Source organism: Diceros bicornis, chromosome 26, assembly GCF_020826845.1.
Source record: "Diceros bicornis minor isolate mBicDic1 chromosome 26, mDicBic1.mat.cur, whole genome shotgun sequence".
NCBI lineage: Eukaryota > Metazoa > Chordata > Mammalia > Perissodactyla > Rhinocerotidae > Diceros > Diceros bicornis.
In genome coordinates this window covers 3,115,714-3,138,737 of record NC_080765.1, presented here as the reverse complement: position 1 = coordinate 3,138,737, position 23,024 = coordinate 3,115,714, and the positions used below count along the sequence as shown (strand labels likewise).

General features: G+C 46.7%; 1 protein-coding gene across 1 annotated transcript; it reads left to right on the top strand.

Annotated features, from left to right (window-relative positions):
- Nucleotides 1–18,096: 18,096 nt before the first annotated feature.
- CCL26 (C-C motif chemokine ligand 26) lies at nt 18,097–22,231 on the top strand. Its single transcript, XM_058570549.1, has 3 exons — nt 18,097–18,279; nt 18,364–18,478; nt 21,927–22,231. The coding sequence occupies exons 1-3, from the start codon at nt 18,207–18,209 to the stop codon at nt 22,021–22,023; spliced, it is 285 nt and encodes a 94-aa protein (XP_058426532.1). The 5' UTR covers nt 18,097–18,206; the 3' UTR covers nt 22,024–22,231.
- The last annotated feature ends 793 nt before the right edge of the window (nt 22,232–23,024 follow it).

Sequence of the window (23,024 nt, the reverse complement as noted above, 5' to 3'; positions counted from 1 at the left end):
TATTTTGATGGCAGTGCAGGTCGTCAGTAAGACATCATAAGGTCCTTCCCAGCGAGGTGACAGTGCGTGTTTTCTTCTAAAGACCCTGATGTACACCCGGTCTCCTGGTCGAAAGGGATGGCAAGGCTTGTCAGAAGGTGGGGGCCACACCTCTTTTACCTGTTGACGATATGCTTCAAGTATACTAGTTAATTTTTGTATATAACTAGTCATAGCATCAAATTGTTCACTTAAGTTCCCATAATATTCATTTAATCCAGGAATTGAAGGTTTAGAGACGCCAGTAGGCATCAGACGTCCAAAAACTATTTCAGAAGGAGTCAGTCCATGCCTTCTATTTGGAGTATTTTGAATCTTCATAAGGGCCAAGGGCAAAGCTTCTGGCCATTTAAGTCCAGTTTCTTGACAGACTTTTCCTAGAGTTCTTTTTATATCTAGATTTTTACGTTCCACTTGCCCTGATGACTGAGGGTGATATGGGGTATGAAATTTTAATGAATACCCCAGAGTTTTTGTAAGCAAGTGGTTTATCTCTGCTGTAAAATGAGTTCCTTGGTCTGATTCAATCCATAAAGGAACGCCAAAGCAAGGAATAATTTCAGTTATTAATTTCTTTACCACTGTTGTGGCATCTGCATGTCTGGTGGGATAGCATTCAGTCCATCCACTAAACATGCAGACAATAACCAAACAGTGAGAGTAACCTAAAGCTGAGGGCAAGTCTATAAAGTCCATTTGGAGTGCCGCAAAAGGCAGCGTGGGCCTGGGAGGACTTCCTGGATCACACCGATTTCTCCCAGAAACTTGGTAAGATTTGCAAGTTGTGCACTGGGAGGTAATTTGGTCAGAAATTTTATAGATGCCAGGGCAAAAGCAATTGTCTCTTAGTTCCTTAACTATCCCCCGTTTGCACATATGTCCCATTTGGTGGGAGATAAGTGCAAGCCAAAAAGTCAAAAGAAAAGGAGCTACTGGAAGTCCATTTGGTCCAATGTATAATCCATCTGATAATTGTTTGGCACCCTTTCGTATCCAATTGTCTTTTTCAGATTGTGGGGCATTTGCCTGATAGTTAATAACATCAGTCAGGGATAAAGGCAGGTTTAAAAATTGGGTGGAAAACGGATAAGGGGGTCCATAGTGAGCTGCATGTTTAGCAGCTCTGTCAGCCCTGTCATTCCCTAAAGATATGACATCAGTCTCCTTAGTATGGGCTGAACAATGAACAAGGGCAATTTTAGAAGGAAGGTGAATAGCTTGTAATAAGGCTGCAATTAAGTGTCTATTAGCAATAGGAGTTCCTGCAGAAGTTAAGAATCCACAGGATTTCCAAATTGTGCCAACAGCATGGCAGACTCCAAAAGCGTATTTGGAGTCTGTGTAAATAGCGGCAGTTTTTTCTTTTGTTAATGTGCAGGCCCTAGTAAGAGCTATGAGTTCAGCAGCTTGGGCTGATCTTATGGTGGGCAAAGAATAGGCTTTAAGAGTTTCATGTGGGGAAACTATGGCATAACCAGTTATTATGTTTCCCCGGGAATTTCGTTTACAGGAGCTGTCACAAAACAGAAGTAAGTCTGGATTGTCTAAAGGGATGTCTGAGAGATCCTCTCGTGGCTTCGAGACCATTTCTATAGTTGTAAGGCAATCATGTGGAATGGAGTGGGGCTCTCCATCATCAGGAAGGGGCAGTAAAGTAGTTGGATTTAAAGTGTTGCAACGATGTAAGATGATGGAAGGGTTAGTTAAAAGAGCCTGCTCATAGGCGGTCTGTCGCCGTGTAGAGAGGTGTTGTGTCCTATGAACTTGCTAAATAGCTGACACAGAATGTGGGACATAGAGGTGAATGGGAGAGCCTAATGTAAGAGCACTGGCCTTATCAATCAGGGTGGCAGCTGCAGCCACCGCACGTAAGCATGGGGGCATGCCTGATGCCACAGGGTCTAGTTGGCATGAGAAATATGCTATAGGACGTATTTGAGAGGCAAAAGATTGCCCTAGAATGCCTGCAGCAATTCCATTATTTTCATGACAGTATAGATGAAAAGGCTTGTCAAAATTAGGTAAGTCAAGAGCCGGAGGCATGGACAAAGCTATTTTTAAGGCCTCAAAGGAGTTTAATGCCTCTGAGGGCCAGGAAATAGGCTCTGGGGCGATATCTGGGAGAAGAGAATATAGAGGTTTAGCAAGGGCTGCAAAATTAGGAATCCATTGGCGGCAGTAACCAGCAGCTCCTAGAAATTTACGTAGCTGTTTCTTTGTTTTGGGGAGAGGGATGGATAAAATTGACTCAAGGCGTTTGGGGGTTAGCTTTTGAATGCCTTGAGATATCTCATGCCCTAAGTAGGTAACAGTCATTTGCACCCACTGAAGTTTAGACCTGGAGGCTTTATGGCCTCGTTCAGCTAGGGCTTTCAGGAGAATGAGAGAATCTGTAAGAGCCCCCTGCTTAGTTGGATTACAGAGTAAAAGGTCATCAACATATTGAACAAGAGTGGAGCCTTGAGTAAAGACTACAGAATCCAAGTCAGCTTTAAGGACCTGGGAAAATATTGAGGGGGACTCACAATATCCCTGAGGTATTCGAGTCCATGTTAATTGTCTCCCTTTAAATGTAAATGCGAAAAGAAATTGTGAGTCAGGGTGTAATGGGATTGAAAAGAAAGCTGAGCAGAGGTCAACTACTGTAAAGCAGGCTGCATCAGCAGGTATTGAGGTCAGGATGACAGCTGGATTAGGGACCACAGGATGCCGAGGAATTACAAAAGAGTTTATGGCTCTGAGGTCTTGTACAAATCTATAGATTTGGTTCCCGTCTGAGTCAAATTTGCCTTCCTTTTTTACTGGCAAGATTGGAGTGTTACAGGGCGAGGAAGTAAAAACTAGTACACCCTGTTGCAAAAGGGAGTCTATTATGGGTTCAGTTCCTCACTGGGCATCTCTGGAGAGCGGGTATTGGGCTACTGATGGAAACGGTTTATTTTTTTTCTAAGTAACGTGCACGGGCTCAGCACTAAGCAACAATCCTGCCTCATTTGTATGTGTAGCCCAAAGACTGGTTGGGACATTCTTTAAAGACTCATCTTCCTCAGGAGGATTTAAATCAGGACAAGTTTTTATCATGGAAAGTAGGAGACTTGGGGCTTGGTCAGAAGGCAAGGAGATAAAAACACCTTTTTCATTACAATTTATAGTGGCATTGAATTTACATAACAAATCTCGGCCACAGAGGTTTGCTGGTGAACAGTCAGAAACTAAAAAAGCATGATGAGTGTTAAGGGGCCTAAAGATATTGGAGTGGGCTTAGATATGGGCAGTGAAATAGGCTGTCCAGAGACTCCAACAGCTTGATAGAATCAGAGGTAACAGGTAGAGATAAATCCTTCGAACGGATAGTAGAGAATGTCGCACCAGTGTCAATTAAGAAATCCAGTTCCCGATCCTCTATTTTAAGTTTAACTGTAGGCTCAGGGGTGCGACTGAGGATCGGCTGACCCCATCATTTGAGGGAGAAATGCCCCTCAGGTGGAGAAAAATGAGCCTTTTGGGGGTGCTGGGGCCAAGCGGGAACATTTTTTAAACTTTCCCTTTTCTTAAGAGGGGGACATGCCCTTTTCCAGTGCCCTGGTGTCTTGCAATACCTACAATTGTCCGAAGGCAAATAGGGAGACCTCTGAGTGGGCTTTAGTTTACTTTCAGGGTTGAATTTTTGCTTTTCAAAAGATTTAATTTGCAAAGCAAGAAGAGTTGTCTTTAATTTTTTTTTTTTTTTGCTTTCTTGCTGACAATTTTCAAAGAATTGTGTAGCAGCCTCTATTATTACACTTAATGGTTGCCCTGCCCAACCAACCACACTGTTTTGAATTTGTTTCTTTATATCAGGAAGAAAATTTCCAACTAAAGCAGAAATTAGGAGATTCCTATGTTCTGGGGCTTCCAGATTCAATGCAGTGTGTCTTTGGAAAGTCTGAATAAACCGTTCAACAAAAGCTTTAGGATGTTCCCCCTCGTTCTGAGTGCATAATTCAATTTTTGACCAATTAACTTTAGGAGGAAACGCCTCTAGAATCGCTCCTATTAAACCTTGAATATCAGCCTCTAGTTGTGCCACTTCCTGGTCATCTGCAGGAGGGCCTGGGAGAGGGTCTGGCCGTCTATTTCCTCTATGAGGGGGGTTTTCTCCAAGGGGCCGTCTGGCCTGTCTGATAACTACAGTGTAGTCATGGGCTGGAAGAACGCCCCTTAGCAGCCAGTCAAGGTCTCGGTGGGTGGGGCTATGAATAGCCACTAATCTTTCTAATTCTTCTCTAAATTTAGGAAGGTCTTCTGACAATGGAGGCAGGAGAGTTTTATAATTTAATAGATCAGCTGCTGTCCAGGGGACATGAATTCTCTGCAGCGGAGGTCCAGGATACATCCGCAATGGACACTGCATAGGAATGTCTGAAGCTGACAGAGCCTGATTACAGAGCCCTGGAAAGTAGGAGGAGTTGTAAGACACAGCAAAACGAACCTTCCTGCACTTCCTGGGTGTTTCTACTAAATTTACTTCTTGGTTTTCAGCATTTACACAAGTAACCTCTATGCCCCTCGCTTGGAGGTCAGGCCTAAGCGCCCCCTGTAAGTCTTCAACAGTGAGAGAAGTTAAAACAGGCAGCTGAATGCCCTTCGGAAAAGTTGGAGTCCTGGGACCTAAGGGAACTGGCTGAGGAGGTGGCTGAGGAGCTAAGTCTTGAGGGGGAGGATTTGGGCCAGGGGCCCAGAGATCCAAAAGATCTTCTGGGGAGTCAGGGACAGGGAGTTGGGGATATAAGGGAGTGTAGGAGGGAGGAGAAAGGGAATTTTCAGTAAATTTGACTTTCAATCTTTGTTCTAACTCCAACTTTTGTTCTTTCATTTTATTAAGAGAGTCCCTAAGGCTAGCTGTTATACTTTTCTGGGTTTTCTTTTCAATTTGATCTTCCCATAAATACCAATAAGGCAGCTGCTTGGGTTGAGAGCTCTCTAAAATATTTTTCAAATATAGAAGTGTGGGAGATCAAGATTTGGCCACCCAAAAATATATCTCTTTACTTTGATTGTTTTCTCTGAGGGACATTTGACCTGTCCCACTAACTGCGTAAAGAATTTGACACGGTGGCTCCTTCCTGGAACAGATCTTCTATCATGATGGCTGTAAAGATAATGTAGGATAGCGGTTACAATAGGAAAGGCACCAAGCCCCTTTTATCAAAAACTCTGTCTCTCCCTGACCACATTATCTATAGATGACCCTGAAAAGAATTGTCTTCCTGCCCTCTGAAGTCCCAGGCTACTACCCGCCCCCAACACGCTCCTCGCCTTTAGCTGCAATACTTAAGCAAGCAGCTTAGACAGAGGGACGAGTTGCTCATTTCTGAGTTTCTCCCATGTATACATGTTATTAAACTTGGTATTATTTTCTCCTGCTAACCTGTCTTGTTAATTATTTGGCCAGCCATAAGAACCTTAAGGAAAAGGGCAGAGGGAGATTCTCCCTCTTCCCCCAACAGAAGTTTTTCCAATTCAAAGGATCCATCATCTGGCCATTGACGAGTAGGATCTTCATTTGTATATTTATTCCAATAGTGACTCAATCTAATAAGCCTTTTTAAGGAAAGACCTGGAGGTAACTTTTTACACTTAGAATAAATCTTTACCATGGACGCAAGAGGCGTCCCTGGTGAGGGCACAGATGATGTAGCCCCCATGATCCACAGAATTCACTCTCAAAGATATTCAGAGAAAGTGATGGTGCTCAGGGCAAGCTACCCCAGGAAGCACCACTCTGGTATGTGGATTATTTCGAGCTGAAGACAATAAGGACTCAGAGAAGTCAGGAAGAATATTTGAGTTTCCCCTCCCAAACTGCCTAAAGAATTTAAAACAAAAGATCTGTTTCAAGAAAGAGTGGTTATCATGATGGCTGTAAAGATAATGTAGGATAGAGGTTACAATAGAAAAGGCACCAAACCTCTTTTATCAAAAACTCTGTCTCTCCCTGACCACATTATCTATAGATGACCCTGAAAAGAATTGTCTTCCTGCCCTCTGAAGTCCCAGGCCACTACCCACCCCCAACACACTCCTCGCCTTTAGCTGCAGTACTTAAGCAAGCAGCTTAGACAGAGGGACGAGTTGCTCATTTCTGAGTTTCTCCCATGTATACATGTTATTAAACTTGGTATTATTTTCTCCTGCTAACCTGTCTTGTTGATTATTTGGCCAGCCATAAGAACCTTAAGGAAAAAGGCAGAGGGAGATTCTTCCTCTTCCCCCGACAAAAGTAAAGACCTTCTTTGCACAGGCGGTAAGGATGGTGTAGTGTAAACGGTGTCTCCGGTCTCCCACAATAGTGTGGGAGGCCTCCAGTCACAAACCCGTTAATCTGTGACACCGGGCAGGCAATACTGGAATGGGATTTTTCTAGCACTAACAAGCAACGAAGGTTAAGACGACAAAAGCCTTTATGGACTGGGCCCTTACAAACTCCCCTGAGTGCTTGGCACAGCCGGACAAAGAGACAGTTCGGAACCCCAGTCTACTCGACTGGCCACCAAGGTGCACTCCAGTAAATGCACCTTCCGTATGGTGGAGACCAAGGAGAATATTCTCACTGGTCACAAAGCCAAGTTTTCTCAGAACACAGAACAAGACAGAAGGAAAAACCTCATCCGGTTTTTTTTTCTGATGTGCACAATGACAGCTTTAGCCACTCCTTAGGTCTCTTGGAGCCAGAATAATACCTAGCGGGGGAGATGCCGCGGGGTTGGGGACTGTGTGCTTTACAGAGCACCTCGTCGTTGCACGGACATTTTCTTGCAGTTGGCGGGGGACCTGCATCACCTACCCCGTTCCGTGACCCAACTTATCCTGTCACAGGAGTCTTCTGAAAGTGGCGAGCGCCCTAATGGCTCTTAACTTCTCGACCCGTGCCCACCAAATTTGCGGCCTTTTTGGCTTCCAAGATGCCCTTGGCAATGGCCTTCACTTCATGTGCATATTAACCCACAGCAAAGTTTGTAGACGCCGATCTGGTGAGACCCGCAAACTCACCAGTCTGTGGGGCTGGCCCGGACAGCAGGCTTATAGGGCCTATGCTTGCGTCCTACCCTATGGTATTTCCTTCTTATGACAAAAGACACAGTCAATAGAGAAAAACAGAGACTATCTCTGGGAGGAAAAGGGATCAAGATCAAAACCAAGAGTACTCTACCAAATTTAAACCAAGAGTCACTAAAAGCACAAGAAACTAATTTCCCAAATATTTTCTCCTGCCAATCTAAATTTAGAAAGAGAAAAAATTCTCACCACTTCCTTCCACTGGACTCCTCAGATAGAGATTCCGGGAGGCTGACGTGGTAAGAAGTCTTACCTTTTGCCGGCTTTCGTCAGGCGTTCCCGTATCTCATCATCTGCAGTAGTCCAGGGAGAAGGCAGATCTTCCAGCCAGAGAAGGCAACTTGCCAGCCAGTGTGGCTCCTGGCGACTATGCCAAAACTGTCGGGGGAAGAGGGAGAATCTCCCTCTGCCCTTTTCCTTAAGGTTCTTATGGCTGGCCAAATAATTAACAAGACAGGTTAACAGGAGAAAATAATACCAAGTTTAATAACATGTATACATGGGAGAAAGCAGGGACACTGCGTTTCTCAACACAATAGCAGAAATTCTCGTCTTAAATACCATGTTCAACCAAAGACAAGGAGGATGTTGGGGGTGGGGGTGTCAGTTACAGGAGATTATCACTAAAGCACTGTAAACAAGAGTAAGGTTTATTATGTAGTTTTAAGGCCTCACCTTCCACATTGATAAGTTTCTAGAAATGAGGTCATCCCTCCTCTTTCCAATACAGAGAGGGAGATACCTTTACAAATGGAGACTTCCCTTGTAAATGATTGTCTGGCAACTCCTCACAGGGCCATCCAGAGAATGTGGCCAGAGAGACAGAACTTCCGATAAGATGGGCTTGTTGGTGCCTTTTCTATTGTAACCTCTATCCTACATTATCTTTATAGCAGTCATGATAATAACTCCTTCCTGAAACAGATCTTTTGTTTCAAATTCTTTAGGCAGTTTGGGAGGGGTAACTCAAATATTCTTCCTGAGTTCTCTGAGTCCTTATTGTCTTCAGCTCGAAATAATCCGCATACCAGAGTGGGGCCTCCTGGGGTAGCTTGCCCTGAGCACCATCACTGGTAATAAACAAAAAAAGGGCTGTCTTTTTCTGATTCCAGGAAACATGTTTTCCTTTTCTTGCTTCCTTCCTGCTTCTATGAGACCCAAACCGGGACACTGCCTACCTCCTGGGGACCCGCCCAGTGCTGGGGAAACCTTCCCAACACACTGTGCCTCCTCTGGTCTCTCCCGCTCCCTGATGGCTAGGTCTCCCTGGGACAGCAGATGGGGGTCCATTTCCCTTCGCTCAGCTTCGGTCAGGGTGGGGCTGAGCCTTGTCCACCATGACCTCCAGAGCCTTGAACACCTGGTAAGAACTCAGCAAACATTTGTGAAATAAATGGATTCCAGACACTGTGCTGAAGGCTTGTGAAGACAAACAAGGAGCCTTCTTACTGGTCTGCCACACCCCACCCTTGTCCCTCTCTGGTGCACCCTCCTTACAGCAGCTATGGGGATCTTTATAAATGACTCCTCTAACATTGTCGCTCCTCTGCTTAAAACTCCTTAATGTCTCCCCATTGCATTTAGGAGAAAGAAGAAAATGCTTGGCACACACCCCACATAGGAGCAGTAGAGCAGAGTTGGAGGGGATTCACCATGAAGCTCAAGAAGCTTCAACTTCAGGGCCTCTCCCATGCATGGCCCTTTCCAAAGCTCTGCACCTCATTTGGTAGCTTTGTGACCTTTTTTTTTTTGTGAGGAAGATCAGCCCTGAGCTAACATCCATGCCAATCCTCCTCTTTTTGATGAGGAAGACCGGCTCTGAGCTAACATCTATTGCCAATCCTCCTCCTTTTTTTTTCCCCCCAAAGCCCCAGTAGATAGTTGTATGTCATAGTTGCACATCCTTCTAGTTGCTGTATGTGGGACGCGGCCTCAGCATGGCCGGAGAAGCGGTGCGTCGGTGCGCGCCCAGGATCCGAACCTGGCCCACCAGTAGCAGAGCACGTGCACTTAACTGCTAAGCCACCGGGCTGGCCCTTTGTGACCTTTTTTTAAAGAGGGACACCAGATTGTGTAAGCATTACCCTCCTCAAAACCCAGATCCGGCCCTGAGCCTGCAGATGAAGAGCGTAAGCTTTGTAGCCATGAGTTTGTATCCTGGCCTCACCACTTACTAGGTGTGCCTCAGTTTCTTCACCTGTAAAAAGAGAATAGTAATAGACCTGCCATATTGGGCTGTGTTAAGAGCTCATATGGGTGGAGCACTATAGAACAGTGCCTGGCACACAGCCAGCCCCTCGTGGTAGCTGCTGCTGAACAGGGTCCCGCATGATCCAACCCCAGCCGGCACCCCTATCTCCATCTCACCCCTCTCACCTCCCACCCCTGCTGTCTGCCCCAGCCACGCTGGCTTTCTTTCAATTTCTAGAATACGACCTGCTGCCTCCTGCCACACGGCCCTTGCACATGCCATTCACTCTCCCAGGAATGCTCTTTCTATCTGTTAGTCTAGTTGTCTTTTTTTGGTCAGGGTCCCAATAGGAAGCATGTGGCAGAAGCAAAAGGGTCTACAGAAAGAGACTTTAATGAAAGGGATGTGCACAGAGATGTGCAGGGGGCTTCAGAAGCACACAGGAATGGCAAGGCACCCAAAGACTAGCAGCAGCAGGGAGCTGTCGCCACCTCCAGGCCTGAGGAGTGTGGGCGAGAACAGGGCTGCAGAGCCCAGGGAGCCAAAGGGAGCAGTAGCTGCGGCAAAGGGGTTGCCCCACAGGAGCTGGGTGCATGGAGGAACACGGGCCGCTGCCAGAGCGATGGCCAGGCAGGGGAGGAGCAGGACAAGCAGAAGCCAGGGGGCAGCCAGAGGGCAGCCAGAGGGCCAGGAAGCTTGAAGATGCGGTCCATGGAGGTCATCCCCACACCCTGAGCAGAGCACAGAGGGTAGAGAAGGATGAACTGCAGGGGAGGGGTGTGTGCAAATGGAGAAGAACCAGCATGTTGCCCTTCAAGGCTAAGTACGAAGGTAAAGGAAGACTTTTCTGACCCCCTAGCCTAGTTCACATTCCCTCAATATACACCCTCAAAGCTCCCTGTGTTTCTCCATCAAAGCGCATGCCCCAGATATAATTGATAATTTATTGGGTAATCACTTTCTGCTTGACGTCTATTCCCTCCACTCAAATATACGCTCCCCAATAGGAAGGATTGCCCATGTCTTGTTTATTTCTGGTCTCAGCAGCCAGCACAGTGCAGAGAGCAGTGACAACATTGTTGAACGAATGTCAGTGAAGGGACGAATGAAGAAACCCCCGTCCAGGAAGGAAGGCAGACGTGTGAGCTGCTGAGTGTGAAAAGGGATGATGATGCTGTGACTCAATGCTGCACAGTGTCCTCTGGGAGCAGAGGAGGGCCACCGGATCCAGCTCGGAAGGGAGGATGGAAGAAAGCTTCCCTGAGCAGGTGACATGGGTCACAGGCCCAGAGGGTGATCTTTGCAGACACAGAATGGGGCGTTCCACCTGCAGTGGAAGGATATTCTGCCACTACCCACGAGTCCACGTGTAGCAGACACTGGTGGTGCCCAGCCCACAGTCCCTTGGCACCCACCCTCCCATTGTCACTGTTCCTTCCGTCCTCTATCTGCAGGTACCTGAGGTCCTCCACCTGAGGGCTTCCTCTTGGCCCTCGCAGAGGAGAGTCCCAAGTGCCCTCAGCCGTGACGATAGGAGGTGGAGGATGAATGTCTCTGCTTCCTTGGCCCTCAGTTAGCAACTCTGGTTCACGTCCAGAGGTCTCCAGCAGGACTGAGCCCATGGCCCCCAGTGGTAACCTGCTTGATAAGGCGTCCTTTCTTTATTGGTGCCTTCCTTTCTCTGTCTCACTCTCCCACTCCTCTGCTGGTATTTCCTACCATCTCCTCCCAAGTATATTGTTTGTACTGAAACCTGTGTCTCAGGATCTTCTTCTGGGAGAAACCAACCCTAGACACAACGGAGGGGTGGGGAAGTCAGGGGGTGAGGCTTGTCAGTCAGCTTGGGCTGCCATAGCAAAATACCACAGACTGGGTGGCCTAAACAACAGACCTTTATTTCTCCGCAGTCCTGGAAGCTGGAAGTCCAAGATCCAGGTGCCAGCAGGTTGGTTTCTGGTGAGAACTCTTTTCTCTGGCTTGCAGACGGCTGCCTTCTCACTGTGTCCCCACGCAGCCTTTCCTTGGTACTCATGCATCCCTGGTGTCTCTTTGTCTTCTTGTTAGGATACCAGTCTTATTAGATCAGGGCCCCACCCTATAACCTCATTTAACCTTAATTACCTCTTTAAAGGCCCTATCTCCTAATATAGTCACATCGGGGGTCACGACTTGAATTTGGAGGGAACACAATTCAGTCCATAATGAGGGGAATGCAGGAGAAGCAACTCAGTTAAGGAAGGTGGGCCTAGAGAGACAAGCCAGGTTGTCCCAGCCCAGTGCCCGTGACAACAGAACAGTAGGCCAGATTCTGGAAGAGTGTCCCTAGCAGCAGGAAATGCAGATGACAGTCTAGACTTTGGAAATCTTATGGGATGGGAGGTTCTGAGAGATCCATACATACATAGCAGGAGCCCAGCCAACAAGCGGAGGCGATGGGGGAGGGGCTTCAGCCATAGGGAAAGGGCTGGTGGGAACAGAGCAGGATCCAGGGCCACCAGTCAGGGGCTGGCACTAGGGACACACTCAAGGCCCTGGTCAGAGGGCCAGGCACACCAGTACCAAGGAGGAGGAATTCTAGCTGAAGCCCATTTATAGACATGCTCCTTGGCTGAAGGATCCAAGTGTCTTGTAAACACAATAATTACTAATCATAAAGGGGTAAAGTTGATACATTGGACTACATTAAAATTTGGAACTTTTATTCATTAAAAGATACCAACAAGAGAGTGGAAAAGCAGTGTGCAGGTTGGGAGAAGATTTTTGCAATACATCTGTACTGGGTTGAATCATATCCCCCCAAATTCATGTCCACCGAGAACCTCAGAATGTGACCTTACCTGGAAATAGGGTTTTTGCAGACATAATTATTTAAGCTAAGAAGAGGTCTTCACTTGGACTCCCAGGGGCACACCAGGTCCCAGGGACTGTGGCAGCAAAGACAAACTCCGGAGAGCCAGCAGGGAGTCTGGAAGTTGAAGCTGGGCCACACCCCTTGGTAGGGCCTCTGCCAGGTTGAGGAGAGGCCGGGTCTGGAAGGAGGGAGCAGAGACAGTGCAAACAAGGTGAGTGCACATGATAGCCAGCCAGCAATTCTTCTTGAAATGAGAAACGTTCTGAATACAAAGGAGAGAGGGGGAAGTGAAACCGGCCAACAGCCAGTGATGATTAAGCAGCTAGTAACTATGGGGGATTGGAATTTGCCAGCTCAGAATATGTCTCTGCCTGAATGACATTTTGGCCCCCACCCCCACTAACTAACCAAAGGAGTTTGGGATGGGAGGCCTGCCCCCAGAATAGGCCATCACCATAGACATCTCCGGTGTCTGGGTGGGTCCGTGCTAAGCCCATTCTTAGCTCTGGTTACCCTTTATGATACATTTACATTTGAAAGGAAAAATTTCCATCTGTAAAGGTATCTTCTTCCCTATACCAGGAAGAAGGGGGGGACGGCCTTACCTAGAAATTTATCAGAATGGAAGGCAAGGACTTAAATCTGCATGATAAACTTACTCATTGTTAACTGTGCTTTTTGGGCAATATACTGTCTGACTCTCACTAGGTTCCTGCAGATGACATCTCCCTGGAGCCTGGGTAACCATGGTAATACGGGTGTTTGAGCTATTTTTTTTCAGGAACTGAACCCCTTGTCGACCTCAGGCCAGATTGAGACCACCAACCCATCAACTGGGCCCTTTTGACGGCAAGAGGTTGGAACTCCACCCTCAGGGCAGGCTAATGCCTCCATTCTGTGAACATGTGTCCTACGAAGAGGCCTGAAGGCTGACTGCACTTTCGCAGATCGTCAATTACCTCATCTCTCCTCCCTCCAATCATATCAGACCCCCTTGCCCCCTTCCGCATAAATACCCCTGAGTCCCTATTTTCGGGGAGGCAGGTTTGAGACTTGTTTTCCCGTTTTCCTCACTTGGCTGCCTTGTGATTAAACCTTCTCTCTCTGCAATCTGGTCGTCTCAGTGATTGGCTTTCTGGGCAGCGGGCAAAAACGGACTGGTGCCGTAACAGAAGGAAGGAAAACGGGAAGGTCACGGCTCCGATGAAACATTTCCTTAACTGTAGTTATTTGTTATATTTTCTTCACCATATAATTTCCTTCCCATTTCTAATTTATTGAAATGTAATTCACATACAGAAAAGTGCACAAATCCTAAGAGTACAGCTCAATGAGTTTTCACAAGGGTGAAGGGTGTCTCAGCACCCAGATTAAGGAATAGAGCACACCAGTCCCCTGGAGCCCCCCATGGGCCTCCTGTCCAGTCCCTACCCCCAGAGGGTAGTCACTGTTCTGACTTCCATCTTTACCGATTAACTTTGCTTTTTTGGTACTTTATATACACGGAATCCTGCAATATTTCTCATATTTGGCTTCTATACTCAATATTAGGTCATGAGATACATCTACATGGTTACGTGTTGTTGGGGGAAGAGGGAGAATCTCCCTCTGCCCTTTCCCTTAAGGTTCTTATGGCTGGCCAAATAATTAACAAGACAGGTTAGCAGGAGAAAATAATACCAAGTTTAATAACATGTATACATGAGAGAAACTCAGAAATGAGCAACTCGTCCCTCTGTCTAAGCTACTTGCTTAAGTATTGCAGCTAAAGGAGAGGAACGTGTTGGGGGCGGGTAGTGGCCTGAGACTTCAGAGGGCAGGAAGACGATTCTTTTCAGGGTCATCTATAGATAATGTGGTCAGGGAGAGATAGAGTTTTTTGATAAAAGGGGCTTGGTGCCCCTCCGATTGTAACATCTATTTTACATTATCATTACAGCCATCATGATAGAAGATCTGTTCCAGGAAGGAGCCACCATGTCAAATTCTTTAGGCAGTTAGTGGGGGAGGTCAAATGTCCCTCAGAGAAAACAATCAAGGTAAAGAGATATATTTCAGGGTGGCCAAATCTTGATCTCCCACAGTGTAATCATAGTTCATTCTCATTGTTGTATGATATCGTCGTATTACGTTAATAAACTACAATTTATTTTCTGTTCCACTGTTGGTGGATATTTGGGTAGTTTCAGGTTTCAGGCTAATAGGAGCAACGCCTTTGGTGAGCGTGGGTACACATCTGTGATGGATCTGCGCCAAGGAGCGGGACTGGGGTTCTAGGGTGTGCACAGGTTCAGCTTCAGGGAACACTGCCCACAATCTTCCACTCCCCGCCGCAGTCTGTGAGCTCCCAGAGCCGCATATCCTCGCTCACTTTTGGTGTGCTCCATCTTTTTCATTTTAGCCATTCTGGTGGGTGTGGGAGTTGTATGCATTGTGGTTCAAGTTTGCATTTCTCTAATGACTAATATTAAGCCCCTTTTTATTCATTGTTTGGGTTTCCTCTTTCGTAAAGTATTTCAACTTCAGCCATTTTTCTATTGTGTTGTCTGTCTTTTTTGTTGAGTTATGGCGTTCTTTATGTATTCTGAATTCTGGCCCTTTTACAGATGCATGTTGTATGAGTTTGTTAGGGCTTTGTAACAAATTACCACAACCAGGTGGCTTAAAACAACAGAAATTTATTCCCTCTGGGTTCTGGAGGCTAGAAGTCTGAAATCAACGTGTGGGCAGGGCCACACTCCCTCTGAAGGCTCTAGGGAAGAATCTTTCCTTGCCCCTTCCACAATCTTTTGGTGGCTCTCGGCATTCCATGGCATTCCTGGGCTCACAACCGCATCGTTCTGATCTCTGCCTCTGCCCTCACATGGCTTCTTCCCTGTGTGTCTCCGTCTCTTCACACGGCCTTCTGATGAGGACACCAGTCATTGGATTTAGAACTGAAAGGGAAAAACTCTTCTGTTGTCTGTCTACTCACTACAGCACTCTACTCTCAACAATGCGCTTCTGACACCAGATGTGGGAGGGTTTTCCTCACACCCGGCAATTCTCAGACACCAGCTGAGAATCCTACAATTTAACTCAGTTCTGACACTATCTACCTGGAGATAGCATCAGATCCCACAGGTTAAGGGCTCAGTCCTACAAGGCTGCTCCCCCACTTCAGATGCCAATAGCAAGTCCAGGTTGTCACCTGTGCTGCTGACCAACCAGCTATAGATTAGAGGTTCTCACGACCCCCATTGATAATTTGCTACAGTGGCTTATAGAATGCAAGAAAACTAGATTTATTTTCTAGATTACCAATTTAGTATAAAGGATATAACTCAGGGCCAGCCAGACGAAGAGACGCAGAGGGCAAGGGATGGGAAGGGGCACGGAGCTCCCATGCCCTCTCCCAGTGCACCACCCTCCCAGCACCTCCATGTGTTCACCAACCTAGAAGCTCTCTGAATCCCATTCTTTTGGGATTTTTATGGAGGCATAATTATGTAGGTATAATTAATTAAATCATTGGCCACTGGGGATTAATTCAACCTCCAGCCCCTCTCCTTTCCCCAGAGATTAGGGGGTAGGTCTCCAAGTTCCAACCATCTCATCACATGGCTGGTGCCCCTGGCAACCAGCTCCCATCCTGCGGCTACCTAAGGGCTTTCCAAAAATTATGTTATCAATATAAACTTAAGTGTTGTTGAAAGAGGTTTGTTACAAATAACAGGATATTCCTTTCACCTTTATTGCTCTGGAGCTATTTCAAGAACTGAGGACAAAAGACCAATTTTAAAATAAAAAATGCTCCCACTGCTTAGAAAGTTACAAGAGTTTTAGGAGCTGTGTACCAGGGAATGTAGACCAAAAATATGTTACTTACGGTAAATCACAATATCACAAGAGCCCGTCCTAATCCAATATGACCTTCTTTTAACAATTACAGCTGCAAAGACCCTATTTTCCAAATAAGGTCATATTCTGAAGTTCTGGGTTGATGTGAATTTGGGGAGGACACTATTCAACTATTCAATTGCAAAAATCTCCCAGCTCGAAGATTGCCTTTTCACTCTCTTACTGGTGTTTTCTAGTGAATGAAAGGTCCAAATTTTAATATAGTCCAATTTATCAGCTATTTATCAACCCTTATGATTAGTGTTTATTTTGTCCCGTTTATGAAACATTTGGGTCCCCAGCACAATGTAGCTCATTAAAGCACAGTTCATTAAAGTCGAATCTGGTGTGTGAAGGTGGCCATTAGAATGGTGTGGGGCCAACTGAGGGCGTAGAGGAGGTTAGCCCAAAGAAGCGACCGGTTCCGGGGCAAACATGGTAATGGTTGTAGCAGGGCCACTGGGGCCCTGCGCATATCCTTTCATCTTCACTTCTGGAAGCTGAAGCCTGCTTGCTGAGGAGGCCCTGCGCTCTACCTGCGGGCCTTTTCTCTGATCACAGAGCACGCTCAGTCTGCTCATGGGACAAGCCGGGAGTGGGACGCAGCCCTCAACCACGGACATGCAGAAGCCTGTGGGGTAAATATTCTCACTTCCTCACCTGCCGGTGGGCCAACTCAGGCTTGTTCTGAGCCCCCAGAGTCCCCTGGTAGAACCAAACTCCAGCACCGGCTCCCAGAATCCCCCGGTGGAACCAAACTTCAGCTGCCCGTGGTGGTAACCTGCTTGGTCACTGCCCGGGACTAGTGCCCTCCCTTCTCCACCTCACTTCCCCCTCCTCTGCTGGTGTCTCCTGGAGTCACCTCCCTCATGAATTACTTGCACTGGGATCCTTATCTCAGGGCCACTTCTAGGGGAATCCAAACTAAAACAACGGTCTTCAAATCTGCCTAAACCTCAAATGCCTCACCTTCCAAAAAGAGAGAAGAGAAACATTAGGCATTTTTCTATAGATCTGGGTCAATAGGTAGAAGCAATGGGAATATAGATTTCAGGCAAATTTTAAAAAGAACTTGAAAGAACTTTGTCACAATCAGAGCTGTCTTAGGTTGAGATGAGTTCAACAGTGAGTTCCCCATTACTCGGAGTAGTCAAAACAGTCAGGATGACTCTGGGGGGGTGTGTTTTAAAGGGTTGGACTAGATGAGCTTTAAGGTCCCAGCTAACTCTGAAAAATTCCATGGTTCCGGATGGCTAGTGGCCTTTTTTTTTTAACCTTAAACTCAAATTTTTAAAGCCCAGAGGCATGTTGGGAGGTGGGAATGATGAAGTGCAGTCATGAAACATGAATCTGAAAGTCTCGGTCTACCCCTCCCAGAGACTCTCCTGGCAGAAGTCACTGCCCCTTTCCAGAATTCGCTTTCCCCATTTTAGCCAAATGCGGCTAGAATATAGATTCCTGGATCCCCCCCCCAAAGAGCCTGACCCAGGAGCTGCAAAGTGGAGACAGGGATTATATACATATATTTTAAGCTCCAGGCCATTGTGATGTTCTATCCGGTTTGGTCTAAACCAGGTGAGACGGCTCTAACTGTCCACAGGCAGCACTGGCACTGCATGTCGGGTCATCAGTTGCACTAAGACCACAGGCAGGGCATACGCTGCGTCGTCCCTGAACATCCATTGCTGTGGATGGGCTGCTCTGTGCTCGTGTCCCAGACTGTCCAGACACCAGCGAGAGATAAGCAATCTTTAGGAGGCAAAAAAGTTTTAGCCAAGAGCCAGAAATCTCTCTGGAACAACCAATTGTGTTATGAAGTAATTTAAGTCAGTACACTGGAATTACTATTTCCTCGGCTTGTGTTTTCAAACAAGGAAGTGAAGTGCTGACTCAGAGAACAGCAGTGAGCTGGAGACTCCAGTGGGTGCTGGCTCCTCCCTTCCCCCAGATGACCTGTTCTCACTTTCTAATGTCCTTCTCGTGGGTATCAGGTTGCTCCTCTGCTGTAGGGTCAAAAGAGCAGCTTTTGTCTTTAACCACAAAATTCTCTGGAATTATCTTCAGGGACCGCTCAGCCCTATAAAAGGGAGTCTGGCTGAGACAGGAGGAATTGGGCAGAAGGCTGTGAAGGGCCTGGGTGGCAGCACCATGAAGAGCTTCCCGGTGGCTCCCCTAGTTCTCCTGGTTTTCATCCTGAGTGTCCATCTCGGAGCTGCCATACGTATGTAGCTGCCCCACTCCCCTCCCAGGCTGACTGGGAGTGGAAGCAAAGGCGCGTCTCCAAGCTCCTTCCTCTGTTTCTCAGGTGGCAGTGATGTGGCCAAGTTCTGCTGCTTCCAGTACAGCCACAAGATCCTTCCCTGGAAATATGTGCGTTCCTATGAATTCACCAGGAGCAGCTGCTCTCAGCGGGCTGTGATGTGAGTATTCCTCGTTTGTGCTTTCGGGGTCCCTCCCAGCCACGTAATCGGATAGATGCTGGGCAGACCCCACAGTGCCAGGATGAGTCTCAGGTGGGAATCTGGTCACTTGGGTTGCCACTCTGCCTCTGCCACTAACAAGTGTGACCTTGAGCTTTGATTTCCTAACTTTCCTACCATGTGCCAGGCACATGCCAGGCGCTGTGGTAAGTGCTGGGTATGAAAGAGAGAACAAGACAGCCCTTAGAGACCTTACATCTAGCATCAGAAAGGGGGCGTTAAAAGACATTTGCACAAAATGGTTCATCACAGTTGTGATGGGTGCTTGAAGGAGGCAGCAGGAGAGAGAGCAGGAGGGAGCTTGTCACTGTAGGGAGATGAAACTTGATATCTGCGCTCTTCAGGTCTCCGGCTGGGCCTGAGAGTTAACTTGACATAAGACAGATTAACGGGAGAAAAGCACATAGATTTTTACATGTACGTGGGAGTCCCCACTGGAAAACGACGACCCAGAGAAGTGGCAAATCTAAATGCCTTTATACCAGGTTGAACAAAGAGAGGCAATTGTGGAAAAGTAATTAAAACTTACAGGGGCTCAAGGTAAGAGTTATCTTAACAAGGTCTGTTTGTACAGAATTCTCTTGGCCTTGACTGTCTCTGGGAATAAGAATATTTCTTTCCTCCTTGTACAGGGAGGACATTTTTCATAAAACATGGGTGTTTTATCTCCTGCTTTCAGGAAGAAAAGGGGAGATCAGAACACCCTTGTTGCACCCCCTGTTTGTTTGTTTGTTTTAATGTTTTTAGCTCAAAATAATTCTTATGCCAAAGTGGTGTGGGGGAAGAGGGAGAATCTCCCTCTGCCCTTTTCCTTAAGGTTCTTATGGCTGGCCAAATAATCAACAAGACAGGTTAGCAGGAGAAAATAATACCAAGTTTAATAACATGTATACATGGGAGAAAGCAGGGACACTGCGTTTCTCAACACAATAGCAGAAATTCTCGTCTTAAATACCATGTTCAGCCAACGACAAAGGAGGATGTTGGGGGTGGGGGGAGTCAGTTACAGGAGATTACCACTAAAGCACAGTAAACAAGAGTAAGGTTATTATGCAGATTTAAGGCCTCACCTTCCACGTTGATAAGCCTCTAGAAATGAGGCCATCCCCCCCCTTCCCAAAACAGAGAGGGAGATACCTTTACAAATGAAGATTTCCCTTATAAATGTAAATGATTATCTGGCAACTCCTTGCAGGGCCATCCAGAGAATGTGGCCAGAGAGACAGAACTTCTGATAAGATGGGCTTGTTGGTGCCTTTCCTATTGTAACATTTATCCTACATTATCTTTACAGCCATCATGATAGATCTATTCCAGGAAGGAGCCACCATGTCAAATTCTTTAGGCAGTTAGTGGGGGAGGTCAAATGTCCCTCAGAGAAAACAACCAAGGTAAAGAGATATATTTTAGGATGGCCAAATCGTGATCTCCCACAGTGGGATATTTTGGGGTAGGATATTCTGCCACCCCTCATCACAGTCACAGGAGGGTCTAACTTGGTGTCGGGAGGGTCGCCCAGAGAAAGTGACATTTACACCAAGACCCTCAGAATAAGTGGGGCGTGGCCCAGGTGTACGGGGCAGGGAGGAGCATGGATGCGCCAGGCAGAGAGCAGCAGCTGCATGGGAGAATGAACATGTCACGACAAGGCAGACAGGCAGACAGGAGCCAGGTCATGCCGGGCTCGTCGGTAACAGGAGAGATGACACTCACCTCATAGGGTCCCCGGCAGGACTAAATGAGATAATATATGCAAAGCATTTAGCATTGCACCTGCACACAGTAAACCTTCCACAAATGGAAGCTGCCTTTAAGTGCACATCTACAGGGAGGGCTGGTCACTCTCCTGAGGACATGGGGTGCCTGAGCATCGGAGCACGGTACAGAAGGAGAGAGAAGGCACCCCCGGGACAAACCTGAATGGCGTCATTTTGAGACAGTTAAGAAATACACATTCAAGTGCCTAGATATGGAGGGGGCACTCCGGGGCTCAAGATGCCCTGGGTCCTCTCCTTTGTGTCTTGATTGGCTTTCTGGAGCTTTACAGACATCAACACTTAACCAACAGCTGGCAAAGAGCCCTGAGCTGGGCTCAAAGTAGGGGTTCTGTCACTTACAAGCTGTGTGACCTTGGGCAAGTCAAGTTTCCTCGTTTGTAAGAGGAGGGTGAGAGGCTACTATCAATTATCTATTGCTGCATAGTGAACCACCCCAAAACTTAGTAGTTTACTACAACAACGATCATTTTCTTCTCTCTCCTGGTTTCTGGGGACCAGGAATTCCAGAAGGGCTTGGCTGGGTGGTTCTGGTGTGGCATCTCTTGTGGGGTTGTAGTCAGATGGTGCTGGAGCCAAAACAGCTGGGGATGGCGGCATCTCTCTCTCTTCGGGGCCTCTCTGTGTGACCTCTCTGTGGGGCTAGTTTGGGCTTCCTCACAGTATGGGACCTGGGGGGATAAGACTCCTTACAAGGTAGTTCAAGGATCCAGCAAAAGTGCTCCAGTGAACCAGGCAGAAGCTCCACCACCTTCTATGGCTTAGCCTAGGAAGTCACATAGCATCACTTCTGCCAGACTCTATTGTTCGACCAGTCCCTAAGCCTGGCCTAAACTCAAGGGGAGGGGACATAGCCCCCCATCCCTCAATGGGAATGATGTCAAAGAAATGGCAGCCACGCTTTCAACGTGCACAGAGCCCTTCCTCTCCCTTATTTTCTCATCCTTTTGGCTCTTCTCCCCTGCGTGTGCTGGGCCCTGCAAGGTGCTCCAGGCCAGAGCACCCCCGACCTAGGCTCTCGTCATTTCTGAGTGCTCTCAGGGTGCTCAAGGCTGGAGGAGATTCAGGGCCATCAACCACGACCCCCCTCTTCATGAGCTCACGGCGTGGAATGCAGGAACCATCTGTAAGCAGCATGGCGAAAAACCATGATAACGTGGTTAAGAATTAAGTGGCATGATGGATATGAGCTTCCTTTTTGGGGTGATGCAAATATTCTAAAATTGACAGTGGTGATGATTACGTCATCTATGGATATACTGAAACCCAGTGAATTATAATTATACACTTAAATGGGCGAGTTGTATGGTGTATGAATTATATCTCAATAAAGCTGTCATATTAAAAGAAAAGAGTTAAGAGGCCTAGTACAGTTTGCATGCTTCGGACTAGAGTTGTTGGAGAATGTTTCCCAGGGGAGGTGGGCCTGGAAGCGTGGTCTCCAGCAGAAAGCAGGGTAACGGAGGGGAGAGAGGGCAAGAACCAAAAGAGGGAACTGGGACAGTGTGACAGGGTACGGCAAGGCGGGAAGACAAGCAGCTGCCCCACTCTCTCCATCCCTTTCCAGGGGTCAAAAGTTCTCAGTTTTGACTGTTAGCGTCTCTTTTCCACAGACTCACTACCAAAAGAGGCAAGAAAGTCTGTGCACAGCCGAAGGAAAAATGGGTGCAAAGATACATTTCTTTACTGAGAGCCCAGCAACAATTGTGACAGCCAGATTTCCAGCCCAAGGACGCTGGACCCTGCGTCCAGTGTCTTGGCTCTGCTGCTCTTGACGGAGCCTGGAGAATTTCTTCAGCAGAACGCTTTGTGGGCCTGGTGGGGATGAGACGGCATCTTCTGCCAGAGTTTATTTAATAAAGGTTTTTCATAAAGATTTGATTTGCTCATAAACATTCTTATTCAATAAAACCTGAGTTTTCTTCAAAGAAAAGAAACGGAGTCAATATTTGTGACTGACTGCCTGGCAGGCCCCCAATCCCTGAACCGATTCTGGTATTGAATTCTGTCTTATATTTTTGTTTGTTTGTACAAAAAAAGCAAGGACAATTTTAATACGTTTTGACAAATGCCCATTAAATGTGTTAACATTGTTTAGAGAAATAAGTCTATGTGTGGGGGAAATTAAATTCTGTGCAGCATTTCATAGCTTGCGGGTGCCAACTAAATGAGATGCCTCCATATTTGGCAGTGTTTTCTCATAAGATATTAATTAATAAACATGAATATTATCTACCTACCAACCCTAGGATGCCTGTGTCTGCATAGCCTAAACAGGTTGTTAAAAAATAATGATAGATTCACAGAAAGTTGCAGAAATAGTACAGAGAGGTCAGGTGTATCCTTTACCCAGTGTCCCCCAATAGTTACATCTTACATAATTATAATACAATATCAAACCCAGGAAACTGACGTTGGTATGAAGTGTGTACAGTCCTGCCGTTTTGTCACATGTGTAGATGCATGTAGCCACCATTACAACCAAGATACAGAACTATTCTGTCACCACAAAGACATCACTAGTGTTAACTCTTTACAGTTGCGCGCCCCCTCCCCCACCACGCTTAACCCCTAGCAACCACATATCTGTTCCCCTTCTCTGTAATTTTGTCATTTCAAGAATGTTATATAAATGAAATAATATAGTATGTGACCTTTTGAGATGGGCTTTCTTAACTTCACATAATGCCCTTGAGATCCATCCAAGTTGT

What these genes read in the sequence shown, in the direction of transcription:
- CCL26 (XM_058570549.1), top strand. Translation starts at nt 18,207, where the DNA reads ATGAAGAGCTTCCCGGTGGCTCCCCTAGTTCTCCTGGTTTTCATCCTG. An exon ending in CCATCTCGGAGCTGCCATAC is followed by an intron (nt 18,280 to 18,363) that starts GTATGTAGCTGC and finishes TCTGTTTCTCAG; the next exon opens with GTGGCAGTGATGTGGCCAAG. An exon ending in TGCTCTCAGCGGGCTGTGAT is followed by an intron (nt 18,479 to 21,926) that starts GTGAGTATTCCT and finishes TCTTTTCCACAG; the next exon opens with ACTCACTACCAAAAGAGGCA.